Source organism: Onychomys torridus, chromosome 1, assembly GCF_903995425.1.
Source record: "Onychomys torridus chromosome 1, mOncTor1.1, whole genome shotgun sequence".
In the NCBI taxonomy this organism is placed as follows: domain Eukaryota; kingdom Metazoa; phylum Chordata; class Mammalia; order Rodentia; family Cricetidae; genus Onychomys; species Onychomys torridus.
In genome coordinates this window covers 120,392,711-120,410,768 of record NC_050443.1, presented here as the reverse complement: position 1 = coordinate 120,410,768, position 18,058 = coordinate 120,392,711, and the positions used below count along the sequence as shown (strand labels likewise).

At 55.8% G+C, this 18,058-nt stretch overlaps 1 protein-coding gene across 5 annotated transcripts; it reads left to right on the top strand.

The window, feature by feature from the left end:
* Nucleotides 1-592: 592 nt before the first annotated feature.
* Nucleotides 593-15,874, top strand: Igf2 (insulin like growth factor 2). Of its 5 annotated transcripts, none has more exons than XM_036176244.1 (4): nucleotides 593-617; nucleotides 12,255-12,417; nucleotides 13,722-13,873; nucleotides 14,145-15,874. In XM_036176244.1, the coding sequence occupies exons 2-4, from the start codon at nucleotides 12,261-12,263 to the stop codon at nucleotides 14,379-14,381; spliced, it is 546 nt and encodes a 181-aa protein (XP_036032137.1). In that variant the 5' UTR covers nucleotides 593-617; nucleotides 12,255-12,260; the 3' UTR covers nucleotides 14,382-15,874. The 5 variants fall into 5 exon arrangements, with proteins under 5 accessions (XP_036032137.1, XP_036032134.1, XP_036032147.1 ...); XM_036176241.1 differs by lacking the exon at nucleotides 593-617 and adding an exon at nucleotides 6,872-7,118; XM_036176254.1 differs by lacking the exon at nucleotides 593-617 and adding an exon at nucleotides 9,512-9,699.
* The last annotated feature ends 2,184 nt before the right edge of the window (nucleotides 15,875-18,058 follow it).

Here is an 18,058-nt window from a genome sequence, read left to right as displayed (position 1 = left end):
CAAGGCCTGTGCCGGTACTTCCACCAAGGCCTGAGCCGAGGCCTGTGCCAGTACCTCCACCAAGGCCTGAGCCGAGTCCTGTGCCTAAGCTGGAGCCAAGGTCTGAGCCAAGGCCTGTGCCTAAGCTGGAGCCAAGGCCTGAGCCAAGGCCTGTGCCTAAGCTGGAGCCAAGGCCTGTGCCTAAGCTGGAGCCAAGGCCTGAGCCAAGGCCTGTGCCTAAGCTGGAGCCAAGGCCTGTGCCTAAGCTGGAGCCAAGGCCTGTGCCTAAGCTGGAGTCAAGGCCTGTGCCTAAGCTGGAGCCAAGGCCTGAGCCAAAGCGTGAGCCCAGGCGTGAGGCTAGGCGTGAGCCCAGGCGTGAGCCCAGGCATGAGCCCAGGCATGAGCCCAGGCGTGAGCCAAGGCCTGTGCCTAAGCCTGAGCGGAAGCCTGAGCCAGGACCTGAGCCAGGGCCTGAGCCAGGGCCTGAGCCAGGGCCTGAGCCGAAGCCTGAGCAGCAACCAACCAGAGCAACCCGTGAATCCAGCCCCAGGGCCAGCTGCTGTGGCGTGTGGCCCAGAAGATCTCCACGCTCCCAGAACTGAATCAAGCCGCCCACCAGCCCCAGTCCTTCCCCAGAGGTGAGTGTCCATCATGCACCCAGCAGGGCAGAGGCATCTCTAGCACAGCAATCACATCTGGATGGCTGCAGATCCTGGGCTCAGCCAGGTCCCCTGCAGCCAAGGGACTAGCAGAGGCTAGGAAATCTACTCAGTCACACAGTTGGTATCTGGAACTCAGGTGGGCTCTGAGGTGCCTCTCCTTGGGAGCACAGGGTGTAGGCAGCGCCAGCATCCAGCAGTCTCTGTAGCCTGAAGATCCTTGAAGCTGTGCTCCCAGTTCCTGGAGCAAAGGTGGCAAGGGCTGGGGGTTAAAGGTCAAACAGCCCAAGAGGGAAAGGCAGAGGTTCCAGATGAGGAAAGAATCTGAGGAAAGAAAAAGAAAAAGAAACCGTTAGCTAGAAAGAATTGGGAGACTGAGGAAAGCTGGGCGTGGGGGTTGGGTGGGGCTGTTCCCCCTCCCCTGGCAGTTGCAGCTGTGGTGGCCCAGCACTAGTGGCTTGACCTCTCTGTGTCTATCCGCATTTGTCAAAGTGTGTGACAGTCTTAGGCCTCCTGGCTAACTGTGAATAGCAAATGAAATAATGGCCAAAGATACATTGTGAGACCTGTGAAGGGCCTTAGGAGAGAGCTCGTGTCCTGATCTCATTGTGTTCTGGAGGCCATGGGTTTCCTGTGCCTGAATGGGGATGGGAGGCAGCAAGAAAGGGCCTGGGGCCAGAAGCATTGTGGACTCCGCTGGAATAAGCTCTGCTGCTTGGTGGCCCCTGCAGCTCACTGCTCAGGTACTGGGGATCAGGAAGGCAAAGGCTCTGTGTCAGGAAGGCAGAGCAGTGGAGGTTGGGGGAGGGGAGCTGTGTGTGGGTCTGTGTCCTTGTGCCTAAGCCTCAAGTAATACAGGCTTTCCAGAGCGGCAGGGTGGGGCCCAGCAGGTAAATTCCTACCCCCCCACCTTCCAGGCTATCATGCCCATGCCAAAGAGAAACCAAAAACCTTCTTTCAAAGGTTGGTTCTGACACTAAAGCAATTAACATAGTGGTGTGGCCTCAGTCTATCCCCACTCAGCACACGGCCTTCTCTGCTGCCCCCCTCCAGCGCCCCCACAGCAACTCTTACTTACTTTTGGTTTGGGGTGTGTTGATCAGCCTGGTGGTGCAATCCTCATGGTGGTGGTTCCGGTAACGACTTCCCAGGCTTGCAGGATAACACAGAGCACTACCTGGGTCTTCCTGGTGTCGAGTCCCGGTGTGGTGGCCAGGTCCCCAGCAGAGTGTGGCCTCTGCAGCAGGCGTCTGTCCCTCCGGCAGGGCATGAAGGAGAGCATACTAAGGACCCTCAGAGAGGAGCTGGGTGTGCAAAATGCTGGGCTTGTTCCCAAGCTAGGGCAACAGCTGAGCCTGGGAAAGACACAGGGAAGTAAGGAAGACCCATTGCCTGAAGGGAGACAGACAGAGCCTTTGGCTAAGGGTGCTGGCCAGGCTTAACGGGTGAATCTTAAAGGGTATTTAATTTCTTCAGAATTTGAGCTTTTAAGCCCAGAAAGACTTGATTTGCCATGGTGGTGGGGCAGGGCAGGGATTGAGGCACACCTAGTCTGGTTGGTCAAGCCCTGCCTAGAGGAAACCATAGCCCCCTCCCAATAACATTTTAAGGGTGCTGTAGGTCCCTTCCTACCTCAGGGGATGGGGGGCAGGGAGTGAAAATAGAGGAAAGGAGGGGCCTTAGAGGGAGAATCCTGTTGTTGGTCCTGGCTGAGGGTGGGTTGAGTGCTTTTGAGTCCTAGGTTGACCCGGAACTGTACCAGCCTCTTCCCGGCCCCTTAAACCACACTTTGACTAAATAAGGCCAGGTGAAGGCTCCCTGGAGAGTCACATAGAGGAAGGAGAACATGCGTGTCCTTTTCCCCACCCTACCCCGCCTGTATGCTCTGGTGGCTCTTCAGTGGGCACCTCAAATGGCCTCAGCGTCTCCCTACCTGGCAAAATCCAGGAGTGCATCTCCAGGGGTGTTCCTGTGGCTTCTCCAAGGCACCTCTGCAGGGCAGAAAGCAGAGATTAGGCCATGAAACAGGCCACTTGGTGACTGCTGTCTTCTCAGTTGCCTCTTAGGAGCAAAGAAGCAGGACTCCGGAAATGGGGCTCTGGTCTCAGGATGTTGTTCACCCCCAACCTGTGCCACTTCTTGGGGAAAGGTAGAGAACCCCCAGCTGGCACTTGGGAGCCAATCTACCATTTCTTCCTATAAGAGACCCTTAGCAGAGGGCTTGTAGCTTGCCTGCTCTGGCTTCATGAGGACTGGGTGTTCACAGACACCTATTTTTTTTTTTTTTTTTAATGTTTCTTACTCCCAACAAATTTACAAGTATCCCCGAAATGGGGAATCACCATACCCCTGTCTTCCTAGCTGGAAGCTTCCTCAAGTCTATAGGCACACACCCAGGCAAGCCAGAAAAGCCAGGGATAGAGGCTGGTGGAAGGGGGGCAGCATGGGTGTGTTGGGGGGGGGGCAGGCCAGATGTTCTTGGAATAGGACACGGGGCTGATTGATGCGGACTGGAATTTGAAAGGGGAACATTCTCCACGTGCCTCATGCTCTGGGTGGAAAATGGGTGTGGGGGGGCTCTCTCAATCTTGCCAAGCTAATATGAAGGAGATGCCTCACCCTGCCTGGGTCCCCACACCTGTCGAAGGACATTAACTCCTGCCTCCCCAGAGTGTCAGGCTTTGAGAATCTACCCCCTACCCCAATACTGTCTTCTATGGGTCTCTCTGTGAGTGACTATAGAGACAAACAATGCTTATAGTCATGGTCCCAGGGTTTTCCCCCATTTGGTTGCTCCCCAGCACCTCCTCTACATACCAACACCCCACCCCAACCCCCCAGGTCCCGCTAGAATCGTGGCCCTTAACCTCCAGCATTGCCCAACTATGAGGGGGTGGCCTTGTTCCCAACAACATCACGGTGAGCCTATGTGTGGGTTTAATATTTGCCTTTAAGGAGCTGGACTTTCCCCAGCCAGAACCGAGTCGCAGAAATTTTCTGAGAAAACGAAATGAGGGCCTTGGCACCCAGTCACTGCTTCCACTGTGTCATTCTGCGCCCCTCCCCCTTTCTTCTCTGCTCCCCCACTTTTTACTCTCTTTCTATACTGTCCAAACAAAACTGATCCCTCCGTTGTTGATTGTTAGGGAGCGAGCAAGGCCGGATCGGCGCGTTCGGGGAGCAGGGGCGGGCAGGGGTGGCCACTGGGGGTGCCTCGGGCCCCCAAACAGAGCCAGGGACGAGCCTGCCCCCGGCGGCCGCACGGCCGCGGCTTCGCCTAGGCTCGCGGCGCCTGAACGCGTGGGGCGCAGGGGCGGCGGGGAGCCGAACCGGGCGCCCGAAGCCCAGGGAGCCTAGGGGAGCAGCGCTCGGCTGCTTGCTCAACGTTCCGCTCCCTGCCGAAGCCGGTCCGGCTTGGCCTCGCCACTCAAGCCCTCTGGGTGGCTATATGGCAAAAGAACGAAAAATGCAGCTGGCTTGGGCGCACGCTCCGCCGGCGCGGGTGCTCCCTGTCTGCTCCGCCTGCTCCCCTTTCCCGCGCCCGCGTTCCCCCGTGAGGGCGCCCCTGCTCCGTGTGAGTTCCCTGGCACCGCGGATCCTTGCGCCCCGTCCTTCGCCGCCTGGGAGCTCAGTTTCTCAAATACAGTTCTAGTTCTCTGTGGTCTACGTGCAGCCAGAGCAATTGGCCAGCTTCTCTGCACCTCAGGCGTTGTTTCCTTGGGATCCTCAAAATTGAAGCATTGCTTTCTGGGGTCCTCCAAAATCATTCAGCGTTTGTTTTTCTCACAAGTGAAACTTTTTTTTTTTTTTTGATACTTGATTTCCAAACGTTTCAAAAGGTGGGAATTAAGCCTCCGATGGCTCCCCAAAATTAGATTATGTGGCCTGGGCCCCCCGAGTTTGCTCCTGTCTCTTCAGTTTCATATGCAAGGTCTCAACTCAGTTCCCTAAAACTTAAACGTAAGCCGGGGGGTCTTGAGTCCTTTGGACACATTTTCCTTACTCGGGAAGGTGGACAGTTTCACAGCATTTAGGCGCTGTATCCACGGGGCGGGGGGCTATTTTTCTGTGTCCCTAGCACATCATATTATATCTGTAGCACTGTTCCAGCTAACTCTGTTTCCCCGCCAACCACCCTCCAGTTTCATTAACGTGGAACATAATACACTAGATTCTGTAGTCTGTTGCCCCAACCCCAAATTTTACAAGTTGAAACCCACTCAGACCTCCTAAACAATTTTCCTGGAACCCTCGAAATTCTAGCCTTTCTATGTCCTCCCCTAAAGGTAGGCAATTCAATCAACCTACACTCTCATTTCCCGGGTTCCAGAAAATTGAGGGAATGCTTTCACCAATTACCCTTAAAACTCACTCAACAAGAACCCCTGTTTCCCGCCCCCCCCCCCAACACACAAGGGTCGCGGGAGTTGGGATTTTCTAGGGCTCTTGAAAGCTTTCTGGCCACTGTTAAGTTCTTTAAAATACAGACGTTCTCATTCAAGCTCCCAAAGCAGGCTAAGCAATGATCTAAGGCATGTGCTCACATGTGGCAAGAGAGAGCTTTCCATGCTCTCTCAATTCATACATGTCTCTCTGGTTCACAGAAGGCACAAAGCCTTTTTCTTTATACTAGAATGTTGAATGTCCCAAATCCTTGAACATTCTGGGTATTTTCTCTGCACCAAATATCAAGAGTCCCTGGGTCCTTTTAGCTTTCCAATTTAAAAAAAAAAAATTTTGTGTGTGTGTTTTTAATTCAAACGCCAGTTGCAAAGTCCAGTACCATCCTGGACCCTTCTCCTCATTCCCCATGTTGGCCCATGCTGAGCACCCTCAAACATTAGGCAATGTTTTCCAGACCCCAAAACACGTTTAGTTAGCCTTGGGGCACGGGAAATTTCTGCTATGTCCCGCTGCAGTACCAGCCATGCACACACTCAGCCTTTTACATTTCAACTTTTTTCCCCCAGTCACCCTGCACAATCTCTGCAGATTACAAATTTGGGGCATTGATTCTTAGGTCCTAGGATTTAGGAACACATAATCTCTGTTCCTTGAAATGGAGGAATTGCCCCTAAAGTGTTCCAAGGATACTGGGGAACTTTAGATTCAGAAATTATTTTCCTGAGGCCCCCAAATTCAGGTACTCCAAAACAAATTGAGAGTTTTTTCTTCCAAAGAGTTGGGTTTTTATTAAACTTTAATGAACTTTGTTGAATTTATGACTCCTGCCAGAGTCTCCCTAAATTTAGACAATATTTTATGGTCCCCCAAAGCACAGTGAAAAACGTCCCAGATCCCCCAAATCCTAGGTTTTAAAAGTCTGTGTCTTACACATTTCCTAGCTACTAATTCTCCCTGCAATTTGGATTTCAACATCTATTGGGTAATTTTTATTGATCCCTAAAACTGTCGTATGTTTCTCCAAGCGCAAACATTGTCCAAGAAAACAAACTTCCCCCTTGTTCAACAAAATGACCGACTGAAATCTGTTTAAGAAATTAAAATATTAAAAGACATTGATTTTCTGTCTTCCTCAAATGGACTGCTTGCACTCCCAGCTCCCCTACATTTAGACAGCATTTCCCCATTCTCTGGAGGACTTCTTTGAAGCCACAGAAATTATAGAGGTGATTTTTCCCGGCTGCTACAAGTTCCACTGGCCTCAAGGGTAAATCTTAATCTCCACTCCTGCCCCCAAAATAACTGACCTGGATCCCTAAAATCCCATCTCCCAACTTTAAGCAATTAAAATTAAGCTCCCCAAATTTTATGTTGGGAATTTTCTTAAACTCAACAGCAACAACAAACTACCTAACTTCTACAAATTAATCTAGGTTTTTGTGGGTTTTCCTAAGTTTGCTGACCAAGATGTTGGGTTCCCCAAGTTAGGCTTGGATCAAAATGCCCCCTATTTTTGCATGTAATAATAATTTCCCTCATTCCCCAACTTGGGAGTCTATTTTTTTCTGGAATCTCAAATTTAGCTATCAACCAGTTTTCCCATTTGTGGAGTCTCTCCCGAGCCCCCCTACAGTCATCCACAGGGCTGCAAATCAAACAAGGGTCTGACTTGGGATCCCCGAATTGAGCATTGTTTCCGCTGGCCACCCGCGGCAGCTTCCCCTGTCCTGCGCATAACATTAGTTTCGGCCTCTTCAGTTTCCTACGGGCTCCCAGAGACAGCTCCGATTTTGGCTAAGTCTGTGTGCTCCAAATACACTCAGGACACTGCGCGACGGCCAGGACGTGGGCAGTGCTGCTCCCTCGTCCAGGAAAACGACTGGGCATTGCCCCCAGTTTCCCCCAAATTTGGGCATTGTCCCCGGGTCTTCCAACGGACTGGGCGTTGCCCCGGGACACTGGGGACTGCCTTGGGGTCTCGCTCACCTTCAGCAACGTTCACTGCGCTCCACAGATCCTCTCCAGCCTCTCTCCTCGGATCCTTCTGCGCCTGCGGACGCGACCCTCGGCCTTGCGGTGAGCTCCCCGTGGCGCGCTGCCGGTGCCCCAACTCTGCGGCTGCAGGCAACAGGCTACCTCTCAGCTAGTCCCCAGGGCTGCTGCCGAGCAGTGCTGGAGCAGGATGCTGGCTTCTCCCTCGGAGGCCGCGCTCCCTTAGGCGGGTGCCCCGAAACACGCGCCACTTTGCCTGTACTCTGCAAACAACGCGGTGGTAGGGCGAGCGCCTGACGGCCAGGAAACGGGAAGGGCAGAGCGTTGGGCAAAGCCAAACCGGGAAGAGGCGCTGAGCGCTCCGGTGGCTGGGAGCCTCCAGTCCTACGGGTCGAGGGCTTGGGGAGGCGCTGCGCGGAGCGCGGACTCACTGATTGATGGCCGAGCCCGGAGGTTAGCCCCGGGTGCGCGGGTTTCCGCCGGTGGTGGCCCCTTCCACTCTTAGAGGTGTGCGGCGTGGGCTGGTAGGGAGCAGGGTGCACCGGTTTATGAGTGGTTTCGACTCCGTAAAAATCACAATGGCTTCTTACATCGTCTGAACCCTCCAGGAGATAATTTCCCTCTCCTCTCAGACCCCAAATTATCGTGGTGGCCCCTGGGGCCGAACCTGCGGCTACGCAAGTTCATCGATCTGATTACAGGGAACTGTTATACTGGTATTCTGGGTGGGTCCCAAAGGCGTGCTGCTTAGACGCACTCCAGTGAGCTCTGGTTTACAGGTATGGTTTGAGCTACGTTTCCAGCTCTGCTTCCTTTTCTACGTTAGGATGCAGACTTTGCGCTGGGCTCCACGCAGGGCCCAACTCTGGCGTGGTCAAACCAGCCTTCCCTTCGTGGCGCACCTGGTGGCCCCCCGACACTGCTCAGGTATCCTACGCTAAGCACCGGGGGGCGCTCGGGATCTGGCTGCAACTCGAGGTGCCTCACAGTCCTCCCTGCCTGCTCAGGCAGGTGGCGGCTGCACGCTCCACCCTAGCCGATCCTGGGAACCGTCCACTGCCTGGGAGGTAGGTCCCTGTGAGGACCCCTCGACCCAGCACCCAGATACTTGCTCCTGAACTCTGCATGCCAGGATGCGCCTACTTTGTAACCCTCTAACTGAGCACAGGTCCCTTACTACCACTGAGGCCTAGGGTGCCACGCACATTGGTTCACACCAAGCGCCCCTGTCGCACGAGCACAGGGCACCCCGGAAACGTGACATGGGGCCTCGATTTTTTTGGAACGGATACCCGGTATTTCGTGGGCCTGCTGGGGCGCCCCACGCCCCCCCCCACCCGGCACACCCATGCCCAGGGCCCCCGGCCCGCGCCCCCCCCCCATGGCTCGAGTTGCGGGGGCGGTCCCGGGGCGGGGCGAGGGCCCTACGGGCGCCCATTGGCGCGGGCGTACGGCCAGCGGGGCCCGAGCGGGCGAAGAGCCGCGGAGTGGCGCGGCTATAAGAGCCGGGCGTTGGCGCCCAGAGTTTGCCTGCTCTCCGGCGGAGCTGCGTGAGGCCAGGCCGGCCCCCGGCCCCCCCTTCCGGCCGCCCCCGCCTCCTGGCCCACGCCCGCCCGCGCTCGGCCCGCCAGCGCCTCCATCCGGGCTGGCGGCCCCGCGTCGACGCCGTCCGCCGCCTCGCTGCTAACTCCCGCGCAGGGCGCCGTCGGCGGGGCCGCGCTCCGTCGGGCCTGCGGATCTCCCAACCGCCTCCTCCTCTATCTACCTCAACACCCTATTCCTGCTTCGCTAGAGGAGGCGGTCCCCACCGCAGGCAGTCCGGCTTGCAGGTCGCCGGCGTTGTCATCCCCCGCGCTCCCCCTCCCAGCCCTCCCCGGCGCGCAGCCCGGCCGCTCCCCTCTTCTCGCTGCTGTCCCGAGTGGCCGCGGCGCCGCCACGCCTGTCCCCCCCCCAAGAGGCCCGGGCTTACGACGGCCGAGGGCTCCGTCGGCCCTAACCGAGCTGGGTGCCCGTGGCCGGGGTGACGCCTCCATTCCTCCCCCCTCAGCACCGTCCTCGGCCCTTCGAAGTTGCGTCCTTTCCTCTGCTCGCGGTGCGCCCCCCCTCGCGCACGCACTTACCCGCCACCTTTCCTAGGCTCCCCTCCTGCCCCCTCCCCGTTCCTCCTCGCCTCAGACCCCCTCCCCCCTCACGTCCGCCCTCTGCCTTCGCCTACCCAAGTGGATTAATTATAAGCTTTCTGTTTCTCTCAGTGCTGTCCTCTCCCGCTGTGAACCTACCCGCCTCTCGCTGTCCTCTCTTCCTCTTTCCCTCTCTGTGGTCCCCCCCCCGTTTCACGTTCACTCTGTCTCTCTCACTATCTCTGCCCCCCACTATCCTTGATACAACAGCTGACCTCATTTCCCGATACCTTTTCCCCCCGAAAGTACAATATCTGGCCCGCCCCAGCCCTAAAACAGCCCATCCTCCCTAAAGAAGCAGAAGAGACGTCGTCCCCCCCCCACCAAAAAAGCCATCCCCCCGTTCTGGCCCGTCGCACATTCGGCCCCCGCGACTCGGTCGGAGCGGCGCTGGCAGAGGAGTGCCCGGCAGAGGGGCCTTCGCCCGCTCTTCGGTTTGCAAACACGCAGCAGGGAGATTGGGTGGTAACTTCGCCGGCTTCCAGGTAAGGGCTCTCAGGGGCCCCAGACGGGTGCGCAGAGCCCGACTTGGGCTTGGCGGGACTGGTGCGGCGAGGGTGGGGGCTGGGGTCCCGTCCCCTCTGCAAATTCACTCTCCCCCTTGCGCCGTGAGGTGGGGGAGGGGGCAGGGGTATGGGGACTGGTGGGGAGGGGGTGTGTAAGTTGAACTCACTGGAGATTTCTGATCCTTTGGTGCGTGTTGGGGAGAGGGAGTAAGCTGCTTTAAAATGTATGACTGGTGTTGTTCAGGCCCTGTCCCCGCAGGGTGCTGAGTGATGAGGAGGGGGGCAGACTCTCCAAAGCCCACCCTGGTATGTTGACTTGGTGCCAATGAGACTGAGAGAGGAATAGTGGGTGGGCGGGGCCAGGAGCCCCCCAAAATTGGCAAAGGAGTCAGGCCAGATGCCACAGTTCGCTGTTCCCCCCTACACACACACACACACACGCACACCCCAACTCTGTCCCCAACATTCTCAACCTAGAATGTAGGGAGAGGGGCCAGTTTCGGGCTCAGAAGGGCAGAAATGTTACAGTCTAAAGAGGAATAACTGCCCCTGCCTTTTACTGGGTGGAACTTTCCATAGGAGGATGTAGGAAGGAGCCCCCTCCCCGCCCCCATGAGTCTGTGCAGAGTGGGCTGGGGGCGCACGATGAGGCCCCCCCACCCCCAGTTGGTGGTGCTTTGCTAAGGAATGGTCGAAGGCTAGCTGTTGGGGGGTGCAGGAGAGAAGGGACTGGCTGGAAGGAGGGAGGGGGCGGGTGCAAAGGGGGCGGGGGGAGTGGTCAGTAAGGGGGGGGGGTAGGGGTAGGGTGGAGCCGGGACTGGGAGGAGCCGACTCAGACATAAAAGCCGAGGCACTGACCAGCTCGCAAACTGGACATTTAGCTTCTCCTGTGAGAGCCTTCCAGCCTTTTCCTGTCTTCCACCTCTTGCAGCCCCAGCGGCCTCCTTATCCAACTTCAGGTAACCAGGGCCGTGGAGCCTTAACCCTGCTGCCATCCCGCTGCTCCGGCCTGCCCCATGGGGTGGTCAGGGCATCGGCTAGCCTGGGGCTTCTGCCCTTGCAGCCGGGTCCGTTGCCTCTCCTGTGCTCCCCCAAGCCCCAAGCTTCCTCACCTGCTCCATTCTCCCCTTTCTCCTTTCCCACCGCCTGCCCCTTCCAGCAACTTTGGGCCTTCCCTGGGCCCTCACCTATCCCTTACCTCTTGGTCAGTCTCCTGCTTGCTTCTGCTGGCCACCCAGGGCTGGACCTGGAGCCAGTGTGATCTGGCTTTGGGAAGGGACTTCGAGGTCAGATCGGTCTCCCCATCCCCCACCCCACCCCCAGGACTAATTGTTGCAGCTATGGCCAGCTGATTGCAAGGCGGTGGTCGTGGCATAAAGGGTGTTAGGCGGGCAGTCTGGCTCTTGTAGAGGAGGTGGGCAAAGGTGACTTTTAGTTACCCGAGGGAGCTCAAACAAGTTTGTTTCTTGACTGTTCCACATTGGTCTCTCACATGTCTTCTTTGCAGCAAGAAATCCTCTGGGCCTGTGGAGCAGAGGCTTGAGACTGCGGTCTGGAGGGCACTACTTTCTGCAGGGTCAAGGGTAGCTTACTTTGGGCCGTGGTGGCCTCTCATCTCTAAAGAAAACCATTGCCCCAGCCTGTGGCCACACGATTTGTGACCCGTGGAGGGGGTGTGTTCCTCCAGACTGAAGTGCTCAGCCTCCCAGGGACCTGGGTAGAATTTAGTTCCTACCAGAAAGATGATCCTGTGGGCCATAGAGGGACTCTCTAGGGTCCCTGACCCTGGTTAGTAACGGTTGAGGCCTGGAATGGGACTTTAGGCTTTCTCTTGAGCTCTGAGGTGCGTAGGGGAGTCTGGATTTGGAGGTCTGGGTGACCCTGGAGAGCAAGGCTCACAGGAGTGCCAGCAGTCCCATTGTGCTAACCATTGGATTCTTGGCCTGAGCCTTGCTCAGCATGGCCTGAGAGTGGGGGTTGAATGGGTGGAGGTGGCTCTGTTGCTTAGGGAGGGGTGGCCAGCTTAGGGGGGCAGGGAGGTTGGCGACTGGTCCCTTTGGATGCACATGCTCCACGGTGGGTGGGGTGGAGCTGCCTGCCATCTTGGCCAGTGCTTGGAGGCCAGAGTAGGAGGGGCAATGGTGATGTGCCCTTGGGCTGGCCCCACCCCCATGATGTCATCACATGGAAACCAGGTCCAGTGTCCAGCGCTGGCCCCTGCTGCTGTGGGTGTGGTCAAACTGCAATTGCGCCTATGGGTGGGTGGTCTTCAAGGGTTTCTTACAGTTCAAAGCCACCACGCAGTGCCTTCCCGGGCTCCATTGAGTTTCTTCACACGCAAGTGGTTTTTTACCAAAGCCATTCAAGTGTTCCCGTTTTCTTCAGGTCAAATAACAGAATGAGCAAGCTGCCTTTCTAATTAAATTGCGTTTTCAATTAAGAGATGATAGGTGTCTTTGGTGGAGAGGAGCATCTTGGGACCAGGGGTGTGGCTGGGGGCCTCTCACTCAAAGCCTGCATCTCTTTTTTTCCAGATACCAATGGGGATCCCAGTGGGGAAGTCGATGTTGGTGCTTCTCGTCTCTTTGGCCTTCGCCTGGTGCTGCATTGCTGCTCACCGCCCCAGCGAGACCCTGTGCGGTGGGGAGCTTGTTGACACGCTTCAGTTTGTCTGTTCGGACCGCGGCTTTTACTTCAGTAAGTCACTCCAGAGAGGTGGGGTGGGGGGAAGGGGAAGGCCAGGCCTCCCTGGGTGGGGTGACAGTTAAGATATACTGGTTTGGTCTTGGGCTGACGCTGCCCCTCCCCTTTGGGCAGGCCTGTGGTCTCACACTCTGAAAGTTCGATAGTTTTTAAAAGTTAATAAAAAGTAAAACCAAAATGCGGTTGTCGGGTCTTGGCCAGGTTGAGCATGCACATGCAGTTTGGGGTGGCGGGGGTCAGGGGTGGGGCGGTACAAGGGAAGAGCCAGACTTTGACCATCCACATCCAGGGGTGCTTATCTGCTTTCAATATTGTTCACACTTCTGTTAATTTCCCAGCCTGGGGGGCTGGGCATGGGCTCCCTGCTTACAGAAGAGAGTTATGGGGCATGCCTGGGCGGGCAGGGGCATCAGAATGGATGACTCTCCTTGCTAGCATGGGCCCTTCTATCTTCCTCACCTGGTCCTGGACACGCGGCCTCCTCCTCTGCACCTCTGCCTACCTGCCTGTGAACTGCTCTGCGTATACTCCCACTTCACACCTCTGGAAACTGCTCCTGCTTCTGGGCACTCTGAAGCCCCCACCACCTGGCTTCTCTGAGCCCTCTGGCATTGCAGGGCCAGCCCTTGCTCAGGGAGCCACTCCTGCACAGAGAGGCTTCCAGAATAGGAGGGTCCAAGGTGGAGCCTTCAGTGGCTCTACCCTCAGCCTAGCCTCGGACCTGAATAGAATATGTGGGGGAGAGGGGAAAGACGGGAGAAGAGAAGGGAGTGGATTTTGGGTACCTCACTCCTCCCCTCCCGTCTTGTTCTCTCCTGCCCGATCTTCCCTGTCTCAGCTCAGTGCTGGGGGTGTGGGGGTGGGCCCCCCAGGCTCAAGGTGGCACCAGGCCAGGACCCCAAGTCCAGAGGCCACACCTGTGTCCACCATAGCCCCTTTGTGGGGCTCACCCTCTCCTCCCTGTTTTCCAAACCACTCCAGTGTGGCCTCTGGTCTCCATGGAGTTTGTGGGACAGAGAGGCTGTACCATGTTAGTTGCCAGACAGGAGGCACCAGAGGCCAGGGGCTGGTCCTGCAGCATGCACCTTTATTTCTCCTTTCTGGGCATCTTGGCCCACCTGGCTCACACTTCTACCTCAACCCTTCAGGGTGACCTAGTATCAGAGCAGGGCCTGGTGGGAGGGCAGAGGCAGTTACTTCCTTCGTTAGCCTTCCCTTGGGGAGCTGGGGAGGCCACCCTAATGGGTGCTGACCCCAGCTGATGGTGACTAAAGATCTCTGTCCTGTGGAACTTCCAGGCAGGCCTTCAAGCCGTGCCAACCACCGTCGCAGCCGTGGCATCGTGGAAGAATGTTGCTTCCGCCGCTGTGACCTGGCCCTCCTGGAGACATACTGTGCCACCCCCGCTAAGTCTGAGAGGGACGTGTCAAAATCTCTGGCCGTGCTTCCGGTAAGGCTTGGGACAGAGGGTACATTTTTAGGTAGTGGGGTGGGGGTTGAGAGAATGGGGGGGGTGGGGCCAAGAGACCATCAGCTTCTTGATTTGGGGTGTTATGGGGTCCATTCACATTTTATTATTGGCCCCTGCCCACAAACATAGATATTTGTGGGGAGCTGTCATGAGCTGGTGCGACTCTGGTGGGGTGGGGGCATATGAGACCTGGCTGGATCCTCAGCTAACATGCTACCCTGACACCTGCTGACTAGCGCCTCCTCTTCAGGACGACTTCCCCAGATACCCCGTGGGCAAGTTTTTCCAATATGACACCTGGAGACAGTCTTTCCAACGACTGCGCAGAGGCCTGCCTGCCCTCCTGCGTGCCCGCCGGGGTCGCATGCTTGCCAGAGAGCTCGAAGCGTTCAGAGAGGCCAAGCGTCACCGTCCCCTGATCGCCTTACCACCCATCGATCCCGCCCACGGGGGAGCCTCTTCGGAGATGTCCAGCAGTCATCAGTGAACCAAATTGTCTGGTAATTCTGCAATGTAATGCCATCACTCTGTGGCCTCCTCTTGAGCAGGGACAGTTCCATCATGTCCCACACTAAGATCTCTCTGCTCCACTTCTGTCCCTAGGCTTCTCCCCCCCCCCCCCATGCCCCGCCTCCCCACATCAGGCTACTTTGCCCCACAACATCGGGCAAGCAAACTCTTCAAAACCAAATCAATTGGCTCTGAACAACTAAGCCAAATTGATTGGCTCAAAACAAAATCAGTTGTCCCTAAACAACCCCAAAACAAAATTGATGGGTTCTAAAGAACCCAAATAATTTGAGACCCCCAAATAACTCTAAAAAAAAAATCTTTAAAACACAAAGTCCCTTTAAAACAAATTGGCTTTTTAGAAACACCAGAACTGTTCATTTAAAAATTAAATAACAAAAGAAACCAATTGGCTAAAAACATACTAAAAAATTAATTGGCTTAAAAACAATTGGCAAAATAAAGTAATTCGGCCCCCCCCCCTCTTCTTCCCATTTGGATCTTTAGTCAAATTGGCTTAGACTTGGATCTCAGAACCCAAGAAGAAAGGAGGGGGACCCAAAACTTCCCAGGTGGCATGTCATGCTTCGGTGCCCTCTCCTTGTCAACACTCAGATAGGGTGCTTTTAGCTTAAGCTGGCTGAGAACAACACCGGCCACCCAAATTCTTTCTTCACTGGCCATTCCATCACAAATGTCATCATGTCACCACGGGGCTGGGTGAGAGAACCCAAAAGAGGAACAGAGAACAAAACTTAATTGGCACAAGCCCCCAAGTCCCAAAAATCTCACTCACTTATCTGTACCTACCTAAAAAGCACTTTTATACTCATCCCCGCAGACACCCAGACATGCATTCGCGCGCGCGCGCGCGCGCGCACACACACACACGCACACACACACGCACACACACACGCACGCACGCACGCATTCACTCACTTACTCATATAGGTATGCACACCCCTCACAATTAGATGAGAAGATTGAAATTGCTAAATAACTCCTATTAGAACCACATTGCCCAAACCAAGGTTCATCCCAAATTCCCTGAGCAGTTTGCATGGTTTTAGCCTCCCCTCCCAGTCTATCTAGTTTCTGCTGCTGCTTGTGGGCCCTGTGTATGACCAGGCTGTATATGACCACCTAGGGAGGGAGGTGTTCTTCCAGGGCTCACTTCCATCTGGGCCAGTGCTCCCCAGCCCCCATGTGGGCCAATGCCTATCCATGTTATGCGTTGGCCTCCCCCAGTGTAGATAAGTTTGACCAGATAAGGAGATGGTACTGCCAAGTGAGACATGCTGCCCGAGTAGCCTGCCCCTGGGTGTGTTGCTAGGAGGAAAGATCTGGGGGACACCCCCTACCCTGAGCACACCTATGGGCCATCTCTGTAAGTCTCCTGGGGAGCCCCTGCCTTTTAGGGGCTCCCCAGGAGACTCACACTGATGGTGGGGAGAGTGGGAAGTCTGGCGGTTGGAGGGGTGGGTGGGGGGCAGTGGGGGCTGGGTGGGGGGAGCTATGGGTAGGAAGTGGTCCCAGAGAGGTTTTAGATGGAAGAATCAGGAGGAGGCACAGGTCAACTTGCAGAATTACAGAATTAGGACCCCAAATTTTATGCCAATTGATCTATTCCCCTCTTTTTGTTTCTTGGGGCATCTTTTCCTTTTTTTTTTTTTCTTTTTTTTTTTTATCCCTCCTTAGCTTTTTATGCGCTCATAATCAAATTGTACCCACTCCCTAAGTAACAGGGGAGCAGTGACCACGTAATGAATGCATTAAGCTATCATCACCAAGTACCACCATGTCCTGCTCTCCGCCATGTATCACCCTTGATGATTTTTGTTTGTAATCTGTCTCTGTCGCTTGGCCTGAGTTGGGAGTGGAGTCTCTGTTGTGTGCTGGCCACGCACCCACAGAGAAATAAAAGGAATTGAGAAGGCCGCTACCTGGCCTGGCTTCTGAGGACAGTGGCTGGTCCCAGGAGTTCTGAGATGTGGAGGGGGCGTGGGGCAGTGTCCCCTCAAGTGTCAGGACGGTGCTCGGAGGCCACAAAGATGGGGCCCCCAGCTGGCCACTGTCAGTTGGGGGGGAAGGGGATATAGATGTGAGAGTAGACAGGTTCCATCAGGCGGGAGCAAGTGGCCGCCTTCTGAGCATTTGGGGAGTCCTCCTCCTCGTCCCTCAGTGTCATCTTGCCCACTCCTCAGCACCCCACTTTGCCCCCAGGAGGTCTGGAGCTCTACAGACCTCCTGGGGGCAGGGTGGGATGAGGCCTGGAGTTGGGGAAGCTGGGAGGCTTAAAGCCTGCAGAGCTAGGAGAGCTGTGTACAAGGGGTCACCTGGACCCCGAGGCCCGAGGGTCTGGTGAGCCGTAGCAGCCACCCCACGGTACCTAGGACTGTGGCAGGGACCAGGGCGGCTGGAGGTTTACCTCACCCCCACTTCTGCCTCCAGTGCAGTCCCCCTGCCCAACAGTCCACTAGCAGTCTAGAGGCCTGAGGCTTCTGGGCCCAGGTGACAGGACTGGCATCACCCTGGGGGCGGTGTGTGTCAGCCCGACCATGGCACAGAGGGTTCCTCAGCAAGTGCCTGAAGAATGGGCCATTCGGAACATTGGACAGAAACTAAAGAAGTAAATTGTTATAATTGGAGGATGTGAATTGGCCTGATACCCAAAAGATCTCGAGGCACCCTAAATTACCTTCCCATTCAGCTGGACACCCACCCACTTAATGTGCCTCACTGGGATGGGTGCTTTCAGGGGCATTTGCTGACCATCCTCTGTGTCCCCGAATTTGCAGTTCTCCCCAATCATAGATCACCCTGATGCAGGCACCTACCTGGTCTCCCATGCCTAGTGTGGCCCTCCATCTTGTCTCTTCCCTATTGTCTTCGGAGGGGTCCCCTCTTGGGCCCCGCCCTTTGTCATCACCTGAAGACTCCCACGCGTCGAACGCCATTTGTCACCTGTGCCACTGCCTGTGTCTTCTAGCAGTGGCCCCGGGTGTTTGCCTCAACTCAGTCCCTTTAACATGCTATTTCTGGCAAAATCCAAAGCTGGGTTTTGTTTTTAACCTGTTAACGCTTGCAAGCCTAATAAAGCATTTAAAATACTATTTCCTGAGTTCTTTTCGGTTTTATTTGGGGGCCAAAAGGAGGGAAAGGTTGGGTGGGAAGGAAGAAAGAAGGGTGCCTGGTACCGGGGAGGCAGCAGGTGAAGAGGAAGGCCTTTGAAGTATGCATCCCTCTGATTCGTCCACAAGAAGAGGGTTCAATGAAGCACTCTCTGAGGAACCCAGTGGGTTGGGGACAACATTGGGCCCCAAATATTCAAAGATGGGGTGCTGTGGGGCTAGAGGGATCTTATGGTGCTTTTCCAATGAGTCCTGTACCACGGATATCCCGGGGAACATTGCCCTTAGCTTTGGGGGTGGGGAGTGGAGACTAGGATACTTCAGGAATCCCAGTTAGTGTTGGACATGGGGACTCAGGGTGACAAACACCTGGAATGGGCTCCCTGCACATGTAGTCACCTCCACTGTTCCCTCTCTGAAGGCTTTGTGGGAGCCTGTCTCCAGTAGTTACTAGATCCACCTGTCCAGTGGCGATGGTCTTCAGGGTCCCTGACCTTGGGAGAAAAGTGAGGCCAACCCTAGA